This window comes from Pholcus phalangioides, unplaced genomic scaffold (assembly GCF_987345545.1).
Source record: "Pholcus phalangioides strain wild (caught in Gottingen) unplaced genomic scaffold, Ppha-v1.0 ptg000031l_1, whole genome shotgun sequence".
Taxonomy (NCBI): domain Eukaryota; kingdom Metazoa; phylum Arthropoda; class Arachnida; order Araneae; family Pholcidae; genus Pholcus; species Pholcus phalangioides.
In genome coordinates this window covers 5,435,432-5,456,122 of record NW_028301621.1, presented here as the reverse complement: position 1 = coordinate 5,456,122, position 20,691 = coordinate 5,435,432, and the positions used below count along the sequence as shown (strand labels likewise).

General features: G+C 36.2%; 1 protein-coding gene across 1 annotated transcript in view; it reads left to right on the top strand.

The window, feature by feature from the left end:
- Nucleotides 1-20,691, top strand: part of Set1 (SET domain containing 1) — an 86,345-nt gene that overhangs the window by 25,383 nt on the left and 40,271 nt on the right. The window contains exons 3-6 of the mRNA XM_089253032.1: nucleotides 7,370-7,474; nucleotides 9,683-9,953; nucleotides 13,748-15,717; nucleotides 16,297-16,470. Of these exons, the coding sequence (XP_089109158.1) occupies nucleotides 7,370-7,474; nucleotides 9,683-9,953; nucleotides 13,748-15,717; nucleotides 16,297-16,470 (2,520 nt within the window). The remainder of the gene's footprint in view (nucleotides 1-7,369; nucleotides 7,475-9,682; nucleotides 9,954-13,747; nucleotides 15,718-16,296; nucleotides 16,471-20,691) is intronic.

Genomic DNA, 20,691 nt, shown 5'->3' with positions numbered 1-20,691 from the left:
AAGAAGTTATCAGAGTTAAAATGCGATTAGTGAAAATAAGAGAGGCATATTTATATAACTGAAACAGGTATTAATTTAGGTCCATTTGTCCACTGGCAACACTTTGTCTCTCGATAAAAATTCTAACATCACACAGAAAATAATTTACATACAAAAACAAGTTCAAAATTATTTCAAAATTCTAAATGGCAACACAACACGTAATCAGGTGAGCTGGCCAGGCTCTCCGATCACGCCTTTCAAATTTAACACATTAAACACAACAAAATAACTATTCTGGCGGAAGTCTGCAACCAACTGCCAAAATAGGTAATATATATTAACAATTCAATGAGATCATGTAACATCTTCCCTGGGAGAATCCCCACACAAAATAATAATTAATTGTATGTTACATGAGAAATAAATTTTGGTTGGACATCAGCCACCCAACCTTGGTTCCGTCCTCGTCAAACGGCCACAAGACCCCACCCTACGGCCGTAGGACTAAGCAGACTTCTGGCTCGTGATGGTGCGCCAGCAGAACTTCCAGATAGTTTGATAGTTAGATAGTTTTAGTCTCTGGAGCCTAAACCTCCAAAGCAGAATATGCCAAAATCTGCAATGTATATCGCAGAACAATCAGTGCTACTGCAGAAGAATTTTAGGAAAAGAGCTTTTTCTTTGTATGGAAAACGCTCTAAATGAATTTCTACCACAGAACAATTTCAGTCAGCTGAGGACTCGTTGCAGAACAATACAAAACATTCTGCTTTGGGACCTAAACATAATAATAAAATTGGTTCCATAGGTTTAAAAAATTATTTGGATTACGCAATGTAAAAATCATTGACGATCAAGCCTCTGCCAACCAAGAGGCAGTTAGAAAATTTCCAAAGACTGTAGAAAATTATTGAAGAGAAGGATTATGCACCTCAGCATGTGTTTAAACTGTACTATTTTGGAAGAAAATGCCACAAAGAACAGTTATCACCTAAGAAGAAAAACGAGCCCCTGGTTTTAAGGCAAGTAAAGATAGACTTACTATTGCTATTTGTTTTTATTGCTATTGTTGTTTTCTTCAGATGCATGTGGGTATATGATAAAGCCCATCGTCATTTTCAAATATGCGAATCTGTGAGCATTGGAGAGAAAGGATAAGTCAAAGCTCCCAGTATTTTATATGAACAATGAAAGGGCTTGAACTATGAGAAAACACTTTTCCTGAATTAGTTTAAATAGTTTTCCTTTCCGGAAGACAAGAGGTACCTTGAGAGTGAAGACATGCCATTCAAACTTCTTTTGATAGTGGATAATGCTCCTGGACACCCAGATGTCAATGAGTTCAAATCTCATAATGTGAAAGTCCTTTATATGCCCCCTAATATAACATCTGTCATTCAGTCCCTTAATCAGTCAACTGTCCAATTAATTTCTCTGAGCGTTACCCGCAGTACCCACTTTTTTTTGAAGATGCGTGTGCTTTTTTCCCTTTTTTTGGAAGTTTGAAATACACTGCTGGCCACCCAAATTGCAACACCAAGGAAGACAAGAGATATCGCAACAATATTTATTTTGTAGATAACATGTTGACCAAGCATCAAATGATTAAATTTATAGACTTCTGTGAAGTGTGGTTCCTGCCAAAATCAGTAGCCAGAGTAGCTGCCATTCTTGGAGATCACTGCTGCCACACGCCTCGGCATTGATTCAAAGAAACTTTGGATGTGTTCTTGGGGTACAGCAGACCAAGCAGCTTCCACGCGTTGCCAAAGTTGATCTGGCGTGGCAGCTGGGGATGTAATCTGGGTCAATCATTGAGCAACCATGGACCACATGTTTTCTATCGGCGAAAGATCCGGAGAGCGAGCTAGCCAGAGAAGCAATTCAATCTGGCGATTGACGAAGAACCTTTGGACAATGCGTGCCACGTGTGGTCGTGCATTATCCTGTTGAAATATGGCTGTGGGCAAGCCCTGAAGGTAAGGAAGGACAACTGGCTCCAACACCTCGGAGATGTAGCGCTGGCTTTTTAAAGTACTGGCAATGCGTACTAGAGGAGTGCGAGAGTGATATCCAATACCGCCCCATACCATAATACCCGGTGCAGGACCAGTGTGGCGGTGCATAACGCAGCTGTTCAGCATCCTCTCTCCACGGTGTCTCCAGACTCGAATCCGACCATCGTGGTGTTGCAGACAGAAGCGTGACTCGTCAGTAAAGACAATTTCATTCCATTGTGCCATCCACATCCTTCTTTCATCGCACCATTGGCGGCGGAGACGTCTGTGGTTCTGCGTCAAGGGTAGACAAAGCAATGGTCGTCTTGCGGACAGACCACTCTGCTGTAAACGGCGTCGAATGGTACGCGCAGACACTGGATGATGCGGTACAGACTGAATGTGCTGTGCTATGGTTCGTGATGTGGCTGAGCGATCCGTCACTGCCATATGCACAATACGCCTGTCATCACGTGAAGTGGTGCACTGAGGTGGATGCGATCGAACACGTCGGTCCGTCGTACCCTCCTGCATCCAACGATCACATATCCGCATTACAGTTGTTTGGTTTCGTCCAACATGACTACCGATTTCCCTGAAAGATAATCCACAATCTCGGTAGGCCACTATCCTTCCTCAGTCGAACTCGGATACTTGATCAAAAGATGATCGCTGTTTTCTGCGAGGCATAATTGATCGTTTTTTTGAAAAAAACCACAAGAAAAACATAATTGCCGTACTTCAAATCGTCGAAATGTCCAAGCCTTAAATAGCGCTTTGAAGTGGCGCCACAGGCGCGCGTGATGTGCGTCTGTGCTGAAATTCTAATCATGTGCATATCTCACCTCCGCTAATGCATGCTGTAAATTTCATATTATTTGCATGCTTCCTTCAGGGTGTTGCATTTACGGTGGCCAGCAGTGTATTAAAATATCTTTTTATAGCATGTTTTTTTAGAGCTCGAATGTGTCGAGATGTAATATGACACCCCAAAAACTGGGGGGGGGGGTGTCATAATGTCCTGTGACTAAAAGAAATGCTGTTGATGGATTTATGTAGAACCATAGTAGTTGAACCTTTGCTAAAAGATATATGAGTAATAAAACAAATGCATCTACACAAGGGCGGAAATCGAAAAAAAAAAGCAATGGGGATGCAGCTTTGCAAAACATGACAAAGATAATAGTAATAATAATCTCAGACGTTGAAATATAATTGTTCAACTCCATCTAGTGATGAGATAATGAAGTAGAAGGATGGCTGTACAGATGGCAGCACATGTATGACAAATTATTTCATCATATCTATGTGAAAAAGACCGAAATGTCTGTTCGTCTGCAAATGCCGTCGTAGGCACCACCATTACATATGGCAGCAACAGCAAATGCCGTCGTAACCACTTGACTGGTTAATCAGGGGATAATGTGAGCATTCAATGCTCGCTATACGTACCACTTAATGGAGATGATTGTGCATGCAATAGAAGATGCAAATGCATAAAATGTCTTGAAGTTATGGAAGAATTACACTAATGACATTACTGTCATCACTAGAGCTGTGGCAGCGTTTAAAAGAGAAACAGACAACTTGGGTTGGATTAACCTTTAGCCACAATGGTCCTCCGGAACACAACCATTTCTACAGAGCCAACTGAAGAGATTATAAAAGACACTGTCACGTTAACTAAACAGGTAGGTGGAGAAGAGTTCAATGATATGGATATAGAAAAAGTTGAGCAGATAGATTAATAGCAGTTCAAAGGCATTGACCGAGGAGTATTTAATGCAGCTGACTGCTCCTAAAATTGAAACGGTACCAGATGAATAAGATCAAGATAAAAAAGTGAAGAACAAGTTCACCATGAGTAACATGGCGGAAGGACGTCACAAGTTCAAATCAGCAATAGATAATTTAATGACATAGGTCCCTTTGTCAAATTAGAAAAATTGTTAGAGGAAGTGTTGATAACATACTTGATGATATGAAGAAGAAGAAACGGCAAACAGAAATTACAATGCTCTTTCAGGAAACAGTCAACAATCGTTGAATCCTCTTTTACATTCCCTTTTACCTCTGCGTCACCCTGCTCTTCTCATGGTGTTCAATAAACGAGATATAAAAAAAAAACCCCATGGTTTCTGTTATTCGTGGATTTCCCATGTTTGCTGCCACCCCAGAACGTAACCCCCACGAATACAGGGAGGAGGGTCCCCTGTATATATGTCAAATATGATGACTGCTTGTGTGTTTGATAAGTTTCATTATTCAACCATCATGTATCAAGTAGGGTCATCTTAACAGCAATACTTTTTATCCTGGGCCAAAAAAAATACATATGTAGTGACTGATCATAAACGATGCTCTGTGACATCACGATGTCACATTTTCCCGTTGTAGCGTTTTTCGCCTTGCAATGGATGGTAACCTAGCAACGGATCGCCAGAGAGTTTTCGAACAGTTTAGGAGTTGATTGTACTTCGTTGTAGAGTATGGATGTCACTTATAACTTGTCCGTGTGTGTAAATAAAATGTTCATGTTTTTAAAAATGAAATTTTTCACATCTTCTCATTGCCGTTGCCTTTACATAAATATTATGATTAATTATTAAATTATATATATATATAGTATACAGTAAACTCTTGGTAACTCGACACCCCAAAAGTATCAACAAACATGTCGACTTAAACAAATGTTGAGTTAGCAGGGTTTCGCTCTAAATTTTTGTTGGATTGTTTTTGTGTACGTAATTATATACATTCAAACAATTCCATTAAATAAAATGCTAATTCTCTCATTAATTTTTATTCAGGGTTGTTTCATAATAGAATCGAAACATGTAAAAAAATTTACTTCATGAAATATAACCAAGTATAACCAGAGAAAACAAAAATTCTTCTACACTGTTCAGTTTATCCAGCGATTGTTCAGCTTTTTCTTGAATGCATAGGAATCGACGTATCACATCTACAGCTTTTAATGCATCATAACGAGATGGTGCAGATACTTCTTCATCTGAACTTTCTGATTCTATTTCTTCGGAACATGAAACACTTCCTCTTTGATTCATTGATTCTAGAATATCGTCGTTTTCTAAAAGTTCTGAAGTTACAAGATCAAAGTCAGTGTACACAAATTCATCTTTGGTAAAAACACCTGTTCATGCTTTCTACCACACGTAATTTGTGAGGAATCTTCAGATAAATTGTTTTCCAAAGACTCGGAACAAGAACCAACATGATGAAAGCAGTTCTGAATCGTGGCACTCATAACTGACTTCCACACAGAATCAATCATTTCAACAGCATCTAAAACAGAAATTTTTACATCCATTCCAACATCTACAAATCCACAAATTTTTCTGGTCTGTAATTTTCTGTGAAACATTTTCATACTTAGGATAATTCATGAAATTGCTTTTGCATTAGGTGGTAAAATGCATAACTTTATTTCAGAAAAGTCTTATTTCATAATAGAATCAAAACGTATAAAAAAAAAATTTACCTTAATGAAAAATAACAAAGTATATTTGTTTTTCTTTCTGCAGAGAAAACAAAACTTCTTCTACACTGCTCAGTTTATCCCAAAATTGTGTCAACTTTGGTGTACTCTAGCCCAAAAAAATAGTTTCTATTTGGTTTTGCAGAAATATCAAAGGGACTTTGGTTTATCGCTCACTATTAAAACCAGTTTGTTTTAAGATCCTTTTTATAGAGTGTTTGGATATGCTTTGCAATGATCCTGAGTTGTATTGCGCTGCAGCTCTTCTGTTGCTGCACACAATGTGTGTCAGTCTGCTGGCACCTCGTTCTTTCACAACTGATTTTCGCCCACTATTCTGCTTTTTGCTTGAAGTTTTTTGGCTTAGCTGCCATTCTTTGAAGACTCGAGATACTGTTGTATTAGAAAAGCCAAGGTTAGCGGCTTTGGTGATAATGAAATTGCTTGTTTTGACACCCACAATCATGCTGTGTTCAAAGTCACTCATATCTTTTGTTTTCCCCATGAACACGCAAATTGCAACATTAACTGGTGCCTGAGCTGGAGAAAGCTTTTTATCAGCAAATCTTGTTTATTATGCTTGTGCATGTGCTGCTTAGTTGTGTCGAAGTTTGAGTGAGGGGTGTTCCTAATTTTTTGGCCACTGAGTGTGTATATATCTGTATGTTATTATATACATTATATATTAGGAACAAAAATTGTGGTTTTAAAAATCTAGGGATATGAAGATAGAGAATGAAGAAATAACTTTTAAAATAGCTTTTTAAATGACAAAAGCACTAGTACTGCTCACTTGTTCATTCAAAAAACATATATACACAAAAGGTAATTATTTGAAGAAAAAAATAAAAGATGGAATTTTTTTTTATGAGAGGGAAATTGAACCTATGCAGTGGGTCATATATATATATTATCAGGGGGAACCTCATGCATGGTTCAAAAAGAGCAATCATTTCTGAAGGGTGGCTATGCACTAAAAATGCTAACCCTTGCTCCCTGACGCCTGCCTTCTCAAAAATATGTGAGATGGAAAAAATAGAATAACAATGACAAAAATTATATTGGAGAAATACAATACTGGAAAAATATACAGAGCTTCAGATTATAAGCAAAATGAATCATTGGAAAAATATATACAAAGTTACAAGAATACAGAAATTACAGGGAATTTTTACAAAAATTACAAAAAATAAATTAAAAGTAAAAATGTAGTCAAAACAAATGAGTCAAGAATCACCCGACATACCTTAAGAAGGGGGATACAGTTGAATTGTTTTGAATTAAGAATTCAACTGTATCCCCTTCTTAAGGTATGTCCAGTGATTCTTGACTAATTTTTTGACTACATTTTTGAGAAGGCAGGTGTCGGGGGAACAAGGGTTGGCATTAATTTTTAGTGCAATCAGGCATAGCCACCCTTCAGAAACGCCTACTCTTTTTGAACCATGCATGGAGTTCCCCCGATGACAACCCACTACATAGGTTCTATTATTTCACCTTTATAAATTCAATTTTGTATTCTTTTTTCTTTAAATAATAACCTTTTGTGTATACAGTCGAATCCCGTTATAACAAATTCCAAGAGACCAGAGAAATCATTTCTTTATAAAGGATTTCCAGGTTTTTGCATTGTTCCTATGTAAACTTAACTGGAGGAATTAGAAAGCGTTCGTTAAAGCGATATTTTCGCTATAACTGTGTTCGTTAAAATGGGATTCGACTGTATATATATTATATTTTGTTTTTTTAATATTATATTTATATTATATTTATGGGTAATATATAGGGAAAGTGGTTTTGGTAAGTTTTTTTCCCCAGTAACCAGTTGCTGGAAAAAATAACTGTTTAAACTGTTTGAATTTACAAAATACTGTTTCTTTATTTGTTTAAGCATGAAACTCTGTATCCTCCTGTGCAAGTCAGAGATCCTCGCTCCAGGCTGGCAGTGCTGTGGTCAAGGAGTGAACCAGCAGACCTCGATATTCCCAGTTTTAAGGTAAGCCTTTTTTGCTCTGCGATAGCTTTTTAATTCCCACACATTTTTATTTATTATATTGATTATCTTGATTATCCCACCCTCGATTATCCAGAACTTTCTGTTAACTGACATCAATTTAATTGGTGGTAATTGTTTTCTTCATCTATCAATGAAAATGAAGGTGAAAGGAATTTGCAAGTGCAAACAAGCAGCAACAGAAAAAAGCTTTTTGAAAAGATGTGATTTTTCTAAAAGCTGTGCTTAGTTGAAGCAGCAACAACATTATGACTCATCAGAAATTATGTTGCTAAAAACCTTTGGGATACAGCTGGATACCCCTTTGGGATATAATATGTATTTTATCATGTTGAGTGAACATATATTCAATTATTATTAGTTTATTTTTTGTGATACTGAACCTTCAGATTGTTTCATATTCTCTTATCAGAAGTTTCTGTTTTCTTACTTAGGTTTGCTGCTATTACATTGGATAATTGAAAGTTTTACTGTACTTATCTTGTTTTAATCCATGTCTCATGTTATCATGGTTTTTTAAACATTTCTTAAGATGAAAGAAAATGTTAAAGTTGTTTATACAGTTCAACCCTGATTTAACAAATCGGAAGAAACTTTATTCAATTTTACAGGGGCATAGCTAGAAATTTCGTTCGGTTGGGGGACCGCTTTCATTTCTGGGGGGGGGGGGGGCAAAGTGATAGAAAAACAGATTTGGCCATTTTCTCACATTTCGGGGGGGGGGGGGGAAACCAGATGCCTAAGTTCCCCCCTCCTGCTACGCCCTTGCAATTTTCATTAATTCGAGGAAATTGTTAAATCAAGATAAAAATCGATCAGGAGCTTAAACACATTTGAAATGCCAAATTTTGCCAAAAAAAGTTGTTTACTTTGATACGATTGTTGATGTTACAATTTATTTCTGATAAAAATTGTGTGGAGAAAATAAATTCAGGATGCATGAAAAAAAATGCTTGATGTAATTTTATTTGGTACTTCTAACATTTTTAGCAAAGTCTGTCGAAATCGTCATTTTCTTTTTGCTTCTTTTCAGATCACCTCCATTCTTTTGTTTGCAAGACAGAGTAAAAACTTAGTAACTTTATTTCTTTACTGAAATCTAAACTTGCGGACAGCACAATGTTTTGTGGTATTGGTGTATAATGTACATGAATTGGCCACTGAACGCTACCCATGCAGGGTTTATACGGTGATTAAAAACTCCTTAACCCTAGAATACTAATTAAAGTAAAAACTGCATATTACCTATACTACTGACTACGTTTCCGAGAAGTTTGAAGTACACAAAATCAGAAAAGAAGAAGTAGCTTAAGCTTACAGAGGAATGTGACAGAAGAAGGCAAGTTAATAGGGAAAGGTTTAGTAAGAAAAGTAATTTTTTTTGAAGAAGAGAAAAAATGTGTTGGGAGATGGCTATAGTATGAAAACGAAAAGTATCAATTAAAGATTTATTTTATGGTTAAAATTATATTGAATTGCAAGATCATTTTGGATACATGTGTCTGGGCCTGTGAATGCGGATAGTTGCAGCTGGTTTGACGTCTAAAAATGAATCGTTCTGGTGATATTGGTTTTTATGAATAATATGCAACTGTCTCTGCACTTTTTGGTGTTGCCAAAAGTGCTTCAAAATTCACACAGCAAAGGGTGCCTAAGACATTTAATATTTTAATTATGTAAGACTTGATTATCCCTGTTTTCAGATGGTTTAAATTATGTTAGCATTTACAATGTTATTCTTTACATTGTATCTGGATGGTGTGAAACAATAAAACTTCTTAATTTTCAACTGTCTGATCATAATTAATGTGACAATATCAATATGAATTTATCAAGTAAAAACTCAAAATTCACCATACAAAGACTTTATGCATCTAAAAAATATTGCATAAATTTTTTTCTGTTATCACGATTAAAATTGAAGGAATTGCAATATTTCTAAATAAAATCTTCTAATATTTGTGTTTAAAAAATTAATTCAGATTTGATGACACACTGTATTGAGTAAAAATATTTTTTTATTCATTAATCAGTGTATTGTTTAGAGTATAGCTATTGTTATTTGTTGTTTATTGCTCAACTTCCTGAACTGAGACAAAAAAAATTAATACCGTGTAATTTACAGAGATGTTTCAATAATTTTTCTTTCGCATATTATGAAAACTGGAAACAATTTCCTTATCATTTCAGATTGACGAAAATTATGTGGGTGTTCCGCCTTCGGTGCAAGTCACTATTTGCAATCTCAATGACAATATTAACAACCAGTTCTTGGATGACATGCTCAAGAAATTCGGGTCTGTTGAGCAGTCACGAATATATTATCATCCGAAGACTAAAAAGCATCTTCGTCTAGCTCATGTTACATTTGCAAATTCACAATCAGCTAAAATGTGTGTTGATACATTGAATAGTACATCTGTGATGGGGGATGTTTTAAATGTATATTTTGATCCATTTGGTGAGTAGAGAATTTTTTTTTTTTTTTAATCATTCAAAAATTTTTCTTTTGTGTTTTTCTAGGAAGTTCTTGAGAAGGTTCTATACAACATATTCTTTGTATAGAAGACTCTATATGAAGCCTAGTTGAAAAAGATTGCAAATGAATTTATTTTCTGAAATGCAGATGATATACTGTAGCAATTGACAAAGCATATATGTTATGCGTTAATAAATGACATGTTTTGTTTTCAGAGCATGGTGGCTTGGGTGCTCTTGTCACACTGGGCTGGTTCTCCTTTTTTTGATGCCCCCAGAAGAATGAGAATCTTTCCCTTCAACATCCAGCAACAGAATGACAGCAACAACCAATCAAATAACTTTGCATAAGGCAATCAGATTCTTCCAACCTATAAAAAAATAATTTGCTGCTAGGCATAGTTTTAACCCAGTGTTTCCCAAAGTGGGTGATGTTTCCCCAGGGGGCGATGGGACTATTCATGGGGGCGATACCAGCTACAGACAAGATTGGGGTGTTATGAATAAGCATAAGGGGGCGATGGGAGGACGAGAGGAAAAAATATGTTTTAGAAAACTCTGACCTTTTTTTCTCAAGAAAGCCTCCGTAAATATCTGTGCCTATGGGTGAAAAAAAACCCAAGAATATTGCACACAGTAGTTGTACTTGTTTCATCTGTTAAGGAAACCGAGCTAAAGTGTTCCCCCCCCCCCTGAATATGCGCTGGTACATTTGAGATGTATTGTAACTGTAATTGATCGATAAAGCCTACTGTCGTAGATTTCAAATGACACGTCTAGCATCCCCCTGGGACTGGTTTTGCTAATGACTAGTCATTATTGGATCCATCGCCCCCCCCCCCACAAAAGTGTGGCTTGTATCAGTGTTTTGGTTTCAGGGCCCCTAGACAATTCTCATCATATTTTTTCACATTATAAATTCAATACAGCTGTGGCCCGCCAAAGAGCCTAGTTTCAGCACCCTGCAGCAGGATGCAGGTGGGGGCCATGATCTTAACATCACTGTTCATTAACCTATGGCTATGGTCTTTTTGTATGCTGTTTTTTATAAAAGAACCGCTTAGGAACAGATGCAAACATCAATGGTCAACAGCTTGTTGCAACACCCCTAGGAACCGCGACGCCCACTTTGAGGAACTGCCATAATGGAAAAATTTTGTAATGTATTCGCGTTCAAGTTAGTAAATTACTTAAACCCAAAGATAACATGTGTGTGAAAGTACCAAAATATGAATTACAGACGAGAGCAGTCTTGAATTTTCGTGCAAAAAAGTATTATCTAAAGGGTTTGATACATAACGGATGGACCTCCATTTCATGGCATATCAGTTTCAGCCACCTCGTTGGGCAATTTGCCTCTTGGGGCCTTTGTATTTGTAATTTCCATGTTGTCCGAAAAGAAATGAAACTGTCAAGATGTGGAAGAAAATGTTTATTAAATCTACACCATAAGTACAATAATGCATTTTTTTTCCATTAAAATTTTGATGTTTCTACATCCTCTTATATTGACCTATTTTCATGACTAAAGTATGGCACTTGGGCAGTACTATCCATCAGAGGCGCTGACATGAAAAAAATATTGGAGTCGGGGGTAAGGCTGAAAGTTGCTTGTCGTCCCGTATTCACAGGACTCAAGCGTGTACTCAGGGCAGAGAGAAGGTGCATTGCATTTTTTTTAGAAATTAATTGGGGGCTCAGTACTCCCTTAAAAATTTTTTGGGGGGAAGGGGCTCAAAGGGCCTCAGCTCCTAGGTTTTGGTGCCTATTCTATCTATTCATGCTTATCAAGAACACTATCCGTAACCACGTTGATTATGACAAAAAGGATAAAAGAGAAATGTTGGTACTTATATCTCTGAAAACAAGCATAGTTTCTCCTTCGAATATTGTGAAGAATATACGGATGGGGGAAACACTTTTTCGTAGAGCGTTTTTTTCTCCTAAGGGTTATATACTGAAAATAACGGTAAATTCGCCGCTACCAACCTGCATTCAAAGACAGCATATCTACGGCGTAAATTCGCTTCATCCCCACAAGATTGCTCACACGCCTTAGCGAAGAATCGAAAAGGGGATTGGTTTACTCGTTTAATTCACCGAAATTTTTCGGAGATCATTGGGAAAAAACGGGATCTGTAAAAAATCCAGCTAAAATACCTGTAGTTTTGCCATCTAGCCACTATGCGGTTGTGTGGTTGTCGTCAGCGGTTGCTGATTGTAATAATTTCACATCGCGAAAATCCGGATTTGGCAAAGAAAGCTGGCTCGAGGAAAAAAATCTGTACCTATGCAGAACCTATTTTTGGCGCTACTGACCACATTTTTTTTTTTTGGTAGACAAAGCTTTTTTCATCCTTTCAACTCCATTCGGCACCCCTCCTAGAGCGCCGCCCAATATTTGAATGCACGGTCCGCCCCTGTGTTGGTGGGGAAGGGGCATTCTTAACAATAGTCAAAGGAGGAACTTCTGTGAAATACCTGTTATATATAAATGTCCTACCTTTCCAAAACATGTTGGAGAGAATGAAATGTTTGCACCCTCTCTTGTTTTTGCTACATCAGGAGGAATAAGATTTTGGTGTTCAAGCAGCAGAAATTCTTGCTACCTAGGTTTTCAGCATGCATGGTGCTTAATTTGAAAAGAATCCAAAAATTTTTATTCAACATTTCAGTAATGCATGTTTTAGTAGTGACAGAGATACTTAAAATTAATCAATACTTCTAATAAGATACTTGAAAATTTGAATGGACTTTAATTTGTGAAGGAAAATTGAAATTATTTGTTCCAACCATTTTTTTTTTTAATTACACCTTATTACAGAAAAATTACACCTTATATTGCAGATACAGTTAGTTTTTAGTTATGCTCTATTTTCAAAATTTCTGCTCCAAAAATAAAAGTTTGCTGCTCCAAAATAGATGAGGGGCACTTGCACCCCTGTATGGAGTGTCTAGATTATCAGAAGAACAAAGAAATTCACCTTTTAAAATTTAATTTATTTAAATTATGCGATTGATTGATTGATTGATTTAAATTATGCGAATTAATAAACTTAATATTTCACACAACTGCATAATGATCTGTAACATCATGTTTATAAATGCCTGATAAAACATCCTTATGTTTTGGAGAATAACAAATAAATAAATGATCAATGCAACTGCATTATTTGCAGTTATTCTAGTTGGTTCACTATATAGAGAGATTGGTTATATAATCAATAATGTATTTTAGTTTATCCGATGAAATATCAATATTCAGGTCACCTGTTAGTATCAGATTATCAGCAGTAATGTGTTGGATCAAACTCATGAATTCATTATTGAAATACTCGATTGTGTAAGCATGCAAACAATAAACACTGCCAAAATAGAGATTGAACTGATTACTACGTAGCAATACGTATTCTGGAGTTTGCAATAAACGCATTTCGATCTTGTTAACATTTATCCATTTCCTAAAATAAACTAATACACCTTCTGATTCAGATTTATCTCTGCAACAATAATATTTATCAAAGTCTTCAATGTTACACATATCAATCTCATTATCAAATGTTTGTGAAGTAGTGTAAGCAAATAATCAAAATTCATTCTGATTCTTCTTTATATATCTATAATCATTAATACAAAAAATGCCAAAAGTTAAGCAAATGCATATGTCACAGGCTCTATTTAAGACAGAGTGTATGAATGATTAATTTAATAATTTTCACATCACTCTTTCTTTTTGAAAAAATGAATTCTTAAATTTACTTCTTTGTTTACATACAGGTAAAAGCTGTAACCGCATCTTTGAAGATACTATTTCGGGTAGATCACGCTCTTTTGCTCAGGATGACCAATCATCTTGTGCAGCGGAACAGAGATTCGACCCTAGACTGAGAGTCACTTCAGACAAAGAAAACTTCAGTGAGATTCATTCAAAACCATTGGAAAACTTCGGATCTCAGGGCTATGATCAAACAACTCCAAGTTCTGATTTGGGATATGGTTCTGAAGCACTTAGCAGTCGTCATTCTGATAAAAGTTTCAGTGTACAGTCTGAAGTCAGCTCATATTCAAGTTATTCTACTCCAACGGTGTATGATAGGTGCTGCTCAATCAAGCGAAATAATTCTAACAACAAGCAAAATACTCATGTAAACAAGTCCTTTTGTTGGGAGAGAAGACCATCCCATTTTGAAAATGCAACTTCACCAGGTTCAAGTTTGCACAGCTCGCCACCATCAACACCAAGTTTACCAAAGCAGAGTCCAGCAAGGGAAAGTTTGGACTCGAGAATAGCCTTACTGCTTAAACAGAGTGATGCAAAAAGTAATTTTTTGAATTTTCATTCTGTTTCAAACCAGTTAGACAGCATTACAACCAAAAAATGTTCAGATGACGAAAATGATCATCATAGTGGCAGATTACCATGGACTGGAGATGTACCACCACTTCCACCAGATTCATCCCCATTGCCACCTCTTCCAGATTCTGATGAACCTCCTCCTCCCCCTCCAGAAGATGACTGCAGTTTTTCATCTCCACCTTCTCCTTTTATTTCTTTGTCAGAATATCAGAAATGGTCTACCATCACAAAAGATATAGATAGTGGGAAATCAACATCAATTGCAAATTTTGAAGGTGAGGACGAAGAAGAAGAAGAGTCTTCTTTGACATTAAAAGGAATAAGACTTACTAATTTGTGTTTAAAGATAAGCAATGATTCTAATGAAAATCACTGTAGTTCTTCTCCGATTATAGCATCAAAAGGAGATTCAACACCTGTACGTGATGAGCCTGCTGACTGCAGTTATTATATTCCCAATAGAACTTCAAATGATGATGATGACAAAATGTCCCTTTCATCATTGAGCAGTGGTGATGATAAATTGGAAATAAACATTCCCCATGTACCTGCTCAAAATTCTTCTTTAGATTCCAAATCATTTCAATTACAGTCAGCTGGAAGGGATTTCAATAACTTGTATCCAGAATCATCTAACTTTCAAAGAAGTTCATTTCAATCATATTCTTCATCTGGCTCAGTATCATATTCTCAACAGTCATCAAATACTCATCTATTTACATCATCAAGTCAGTTTGCTTCTGAAAATTTAGCGCAAAAAACTCATCCTGTGCCTCCACAAATCAACACTATAGCTCCAATCCCATCAGTTGTATCACCAATCTCTAAACCGCCAATGATGGGATATCATCCGGATGCTTCCACTCAACCGCAAATACACCAGCACCCTAATACTGCTCATCCGATGTATCCCAGTGAACAAGTACAAATGATGGCACGGATGGGTATCTGGAGACCTGGAATGGGTTCCGCTGTTTCTTCATCAGTGCCGGCCAATGTGAATAACTTGACTAGTATGCCACCACCTCCTCATCCTGGTGGTGGTTATTACAATGGTAAAATACCTTCTGACTGTCTGAAGTCTCCTTCTTTTGCAAGTCATTCATTTCCAATGAACTCTTTCGGATCAATGTTTTCAAGACCACCTCCAGGTTATCCATATATGTGTACAGCAAAAAATGCACCCACACTCATCCCTTGCCCATTGTCTATTGATTCAAATATGTCTAGCAATGAAGCAGAATACATGAGTGTAATCAATGATGTTGTAGAGTGTGTGGTTAAGGAAATGAAGCAAGTTATGCGAAAGGATCTTTGCAAAAAAATGATTGAAGTTGTTGCCTTCAAGCATTATGAACAGTGGTGGGATGATCACCAGTATACAAAAGAGGTGAGTAATTTTCTTAATCAAAGAAGTACTGCGAATCTTGTGGTTTCAACAGGGAATTTTCATTGCATCATTGAACATTTAGATTTTAAAAAAAAAGCTAACCACCAATAACGAATAAAAAAAAGAAATGAAATAAACTGATGTAGTGAAACAAACTTATACAACGAAATAAATAAACTTATATAAATGAAATAACGCATAACATTTCCTAAAAAAATCATAGTGAAAAAATGTTGTAAGCAGGAAAGGTTAATGAGAATTAGAGTTCGGAACACAAAAATGAGTCATACTAAGTGGGAGCATTATAAGCAGGATCGACTGTTTTTGTAAAATTTGTTGATGATCATTTTAAATTGTGGATTTGTATAGAAACACACACACACAGAAAATCAATTTTACATATCTTGTCACAACAATTTTTTTATTTTTTCAAATGAAATTTGTTTTGAACATGTAAATATTTATGACCGCATGGATTATGTCCCCTTCCATTTAGTAGTGGGAAGTTGTATTTTAGCTCAGTATAAATATGTTTAACTAGACAATGTATAGCCTACTGTATTCATATTTTGTTTTCAGCAAAAACCATGCTGCAGTTCGAAGGGATCAGCTGATTTGAAAATGCCAATGTTCCAATCATTAACCTCACTGTTTGATCCAAGTGTTAAAACCTCACCTTTTGGCATGAATCCAGACACTATAGGAATAGGACTTGGTCTTAGAGCTACAATGCCGAGAATGCCCTCTTTCAGGGTAAGGTTTTCAGTGTTTTATACAGTTTTTATAGCTGGTCTTCATTAATATGCTCTGAATTAAAAACATCACTTGTATTGTATTCTTTGTTGTTGTTTTTTTCCTCCCCTTCCAAATCTAGAATTTTGGAATAGCGAGAAGGCTTAAAAGAATCTATTACTCCAGGTTTACTCTAAAACTAAAACTTATGTATACACCTGTGTAGGTCCCACTCCTACGTACAGGCTTTTGACAATAAATTTGGATTATCTGTATTTGAAGTATCAACGTTAAGTATCAAAAACTGGTTTCCTTGTTTGCATGTTAAAAATAAAAGGGGAAAAAGATGAGTGCATCAGATTTCCCTTTTGTAATTTTTTAGGAAAACAGGCCTCACACACAGAAAGAATAAATATTTACTGAGAGCTCCACAAAGAAATGATAAAAAGGGGAGGGGGGTAAGCTGAGGTGAACGTCGAAGGAAAAGGCAACTTCTGTTTAGAGGGTTACAATGAAGCTTTTTGATGATGAGAAGAGATGTAAAGAATACAGGAAGAACTGGAATGAACTTCTTCCATTTGTGTTTCACCAAGATATCTCGTCCTTGATCATCAAGAGGCTAGTAGTGTGTTATTCCACCTTTATCTTAAATAACCGCAGCTTTTTCAATGCATGTAGAGAGCCTTTTAGTTAGTTTCGAGCTGGAAATGAGCATTCTAGTTGATTACATAAGTGTTTGATTGGATTGAAATCAGGTAATCTAGGAGACCAATGAAGGGTTTCAAACTCATCAAAATATTCTCAGAGCCAATTGCTTGCTGTTTGGGAGCATTGGCTTGTTGGGAAACAGTGAAACTATTTCAAAGAAACGTCTTGATTAGGGCTGGTCTGACTAATTGAGTTGATTAATAGGTTAATTGTTAATCACAGTTGAAAATTTTAGATCAGTTAATCGACTCGATCAATTTGATTAAAATTCTATTGAACTCTGCTTAAATTCAGAAATTTAACTTTCTTTATTTAACGAAACTGATTGGATGTCTTAAATCATGTACATGCATATATTATTTTGCATAAGTAAACATATTTACAAATATTTGAACCAATATTTTGATCAAATTTTTTTGGCATGGGCAAATACAATACAATTCCATGAAAGTCGATGACTTCAGTTTCAAATTCAGTTCAAAGACTAAAATTTATATTGAAGAGAATGAACAACTGTGAACACAGTAGTAGTTTTTCCTATTTTCTTGGCACCATCAGCTCATCCCCTCACTTGTACCATTTGGGGGAGTTTCTATGCAGTAAAACGCAATAATTAAAGTAGTTTCAAAATCAGTGACTGATCTAATATAACTAATTAAAAAAAGAATGATCGAAGGGAAGAAACTCCAGAATTTGACAAAATATGTTGAGCATTTTAAATTGCTTCAAGAGGGCAGTTAATTAATTTCTTAAATTTTAAATTTCTTAATCGACATATTCCCACGTTTGTTTACATCTAGCAATGTGCATGAAATAAATAAAAACTATTTTTATACCATCAATTAATGTTATAAAGTTACAACAAAATATTTAATTAATCGATTAAAATATTTTTATTAGCCAGTTAAATATTTTAATTGATTCCCTGCCCTAGTTTTGAACCAGTAGAACCAGCAAGGATGTTGACATGGGCTTGAGCTATTCACATATTTAGGAGTATGAGGGATGCCAAGGATTCCTAAGCAGAGTTTCCCTCTTGAGACCCCAGAAGAACAAGGTTGAACCAGATCACACATTTTTGTACTGATTTAGACTTGCCTAAGAAATTTTTTATCACTAGAAGCATGAATTTTTGAAGCTGCAATCAATAATATTTTAATAAAATTTGTTGTAATGATAAATAAATTATTGAATTAATGAATTATACACACACACACACAGTATATGTAACCTTGTGGGTGACATTGACGAGATATCTCATCAATCTCTTTTGCTTGTTAGTTTAGCATTGACAAGCACAGACATTTTGTGATGTTGAAAATATTTCTAGTAATTTGTTTGGCTATTCCAAATCTAGAATAAATAAGTCACTTGAATTCAGTCTTATTCTTTTATTCCTTTGAATTAATTTATTAACTCTTTAAGTGGCATTAATGAAATTTTCCTCTTTGAAAGCCTTTTATTTCAACATTGACCCTCTCAGATATTTTGTAAAGGTGGTTTCTTAATATAATACTTTTTTCTGTACCTCTTAATTTGCAACTTCTGAAAATCAAAAAAAATGTCTACTTCATTAAAAGAGATATGGCATTTGTGGAAAGGGTTTTTTTTTATAGTGGTTTTTCTGCTGTGGTATTTAAAGGGATCTGTCCGCCACTGAAAGATTGCTACAAGTGCAAAACGTGAAACCTTTTTGCGACATGAATGAATGAATGCCAGGACTTTGCCACTGGACTTATTTCATTGCGAGATCTCTTCCAGCCCAGCTTCTTGGCAGAGTCTGGAACAACCTTTTTGCAACAGCAATGATCAGGGTGTCTACCAACTCGGGAAAGTCACGGAATGAGAAAAAGGTCACACATTTTTTGATTCTCCAGAGATCTTTTTCCCCCTTAAAATCTAGGCTTTGGAGAAGCTGTGACATTCAATATTTCTTTTCTTCTCTCTCAGGTTTTATTCATCCTTTTTTGCCCCGGAGGGATGGATGGATGAGTAGCAACAGAAAAGAACAATGCCAATATGTAGCCACCTTACATTGGGGCAGACATTATATGAGTGGGGCAAGAAAGCTATTTAGACTGGATGAACAAAAAAGAACTTTTCTTTCTACCTTTCAACATCTGTAATATTCCCCCTAAAGCAGTGTTCTCAGGATCACGTGATAATTCCGAGGGGGGGGGGGAGACTATAATAGACCATGGCAGTAGGGAGTCCTCTTGGGAACAATATTGGTTTTCCGTAGAAAGGACATGATCTTCCCCCCACATTGGGGATCAGGGCTGTTGGATCTTTGGCAGGTCCGCAAGACAGAGTTTTCACTGGGGGCCTCTACTTAATTTATAGCATGAAGAAACAATGATGGTGATTGTCCTGGGCCTTAGGCCGGTATTACACTATAAAAGTTTTCTAAAAGTCTTTTATAAAACTTGAAAAATTTATCCAATAAGATTATCGGTTGCATTCGTTCGAATGTAACATATGAGCTTTATTGGTTGGATTTTTTAAGTTTTATAAAAGGGATTTTATCAAACTTTTATAGTGTAATACCAGCCTTAGGGCTGCAACCTTGTCAGAAACAACCCAGAAAAAACCCCAATTTTTTCCCCTGCGAAATTTTTTTTTTTTGAAATTATCGTCCATTTTTTTTTTTTTAAATTTTGATCACGTCGATCTTTACCGACTAGCTATAGTGAATGCCACAATATACACATGCGACAGAACAAGAGAGTTCAAGAGAAGACCGACATCGGACTCGTTCGCCATTAATTGTATTGCGACATAACTTTTAGGCCAAATTTAAAGGAGTACCACAGTGCTTCCAAAAGTGTGCATCAGGGCTCTTAGGAGTGTTGGGGTGAGCTCAAAATATGGATTTGTGCTCGCAAAACCTATGCTTTAAAGTGATTCTTTTATATGGTGAAGAAACTGCCAAACTTCATGAGAAGCCGGCGATGAACCATGAATTATGCAAGGGAGGCAGCTGACAAAAGAGAACCATTAGCCCCCCACCTTATTAGGGAAACAACATGTATCCACTTATGCTTTTGCAGGGGGGAAGGCTTATGTGGCTTGAGCCTTTAGGGTCCAGTTTCTATGGGAAGTTGTATTTAAATAAAGTTTATATAAATTTAAAAGTTTTAAAAAATTTGAGACAAAATTCGTGTTTTTTTTGTTAATTTACTTGTGCTCCCCCTTTCAGTAAAGTAAGACTTCCCAAAGCAGAATGTTTTGCATTGTTCTGCAATGAGCCCTCAACTGACTGGAAATGTTCTGCAGTTCCCATAATAGTGTTTTCTACATTTTTCTTAAAATTCTTCCCGATTGGTCGGCATATTCGGCTTTCGGGGTAAGACCCTCTATTTTATTAACCCAAACCCCCTTAGGTGGTCGCTACTCACAGTTTGGGAACAACTGATGTAAAAAAACAGTCCAGCATGGCTCATTTTGTCGAATGCTCTCACTATTTCACTCATCTTATTTTTTCCTACTTTTTGATAAAATGTCCCACTTTGTCCTACTTCTCCTATTTTTTTT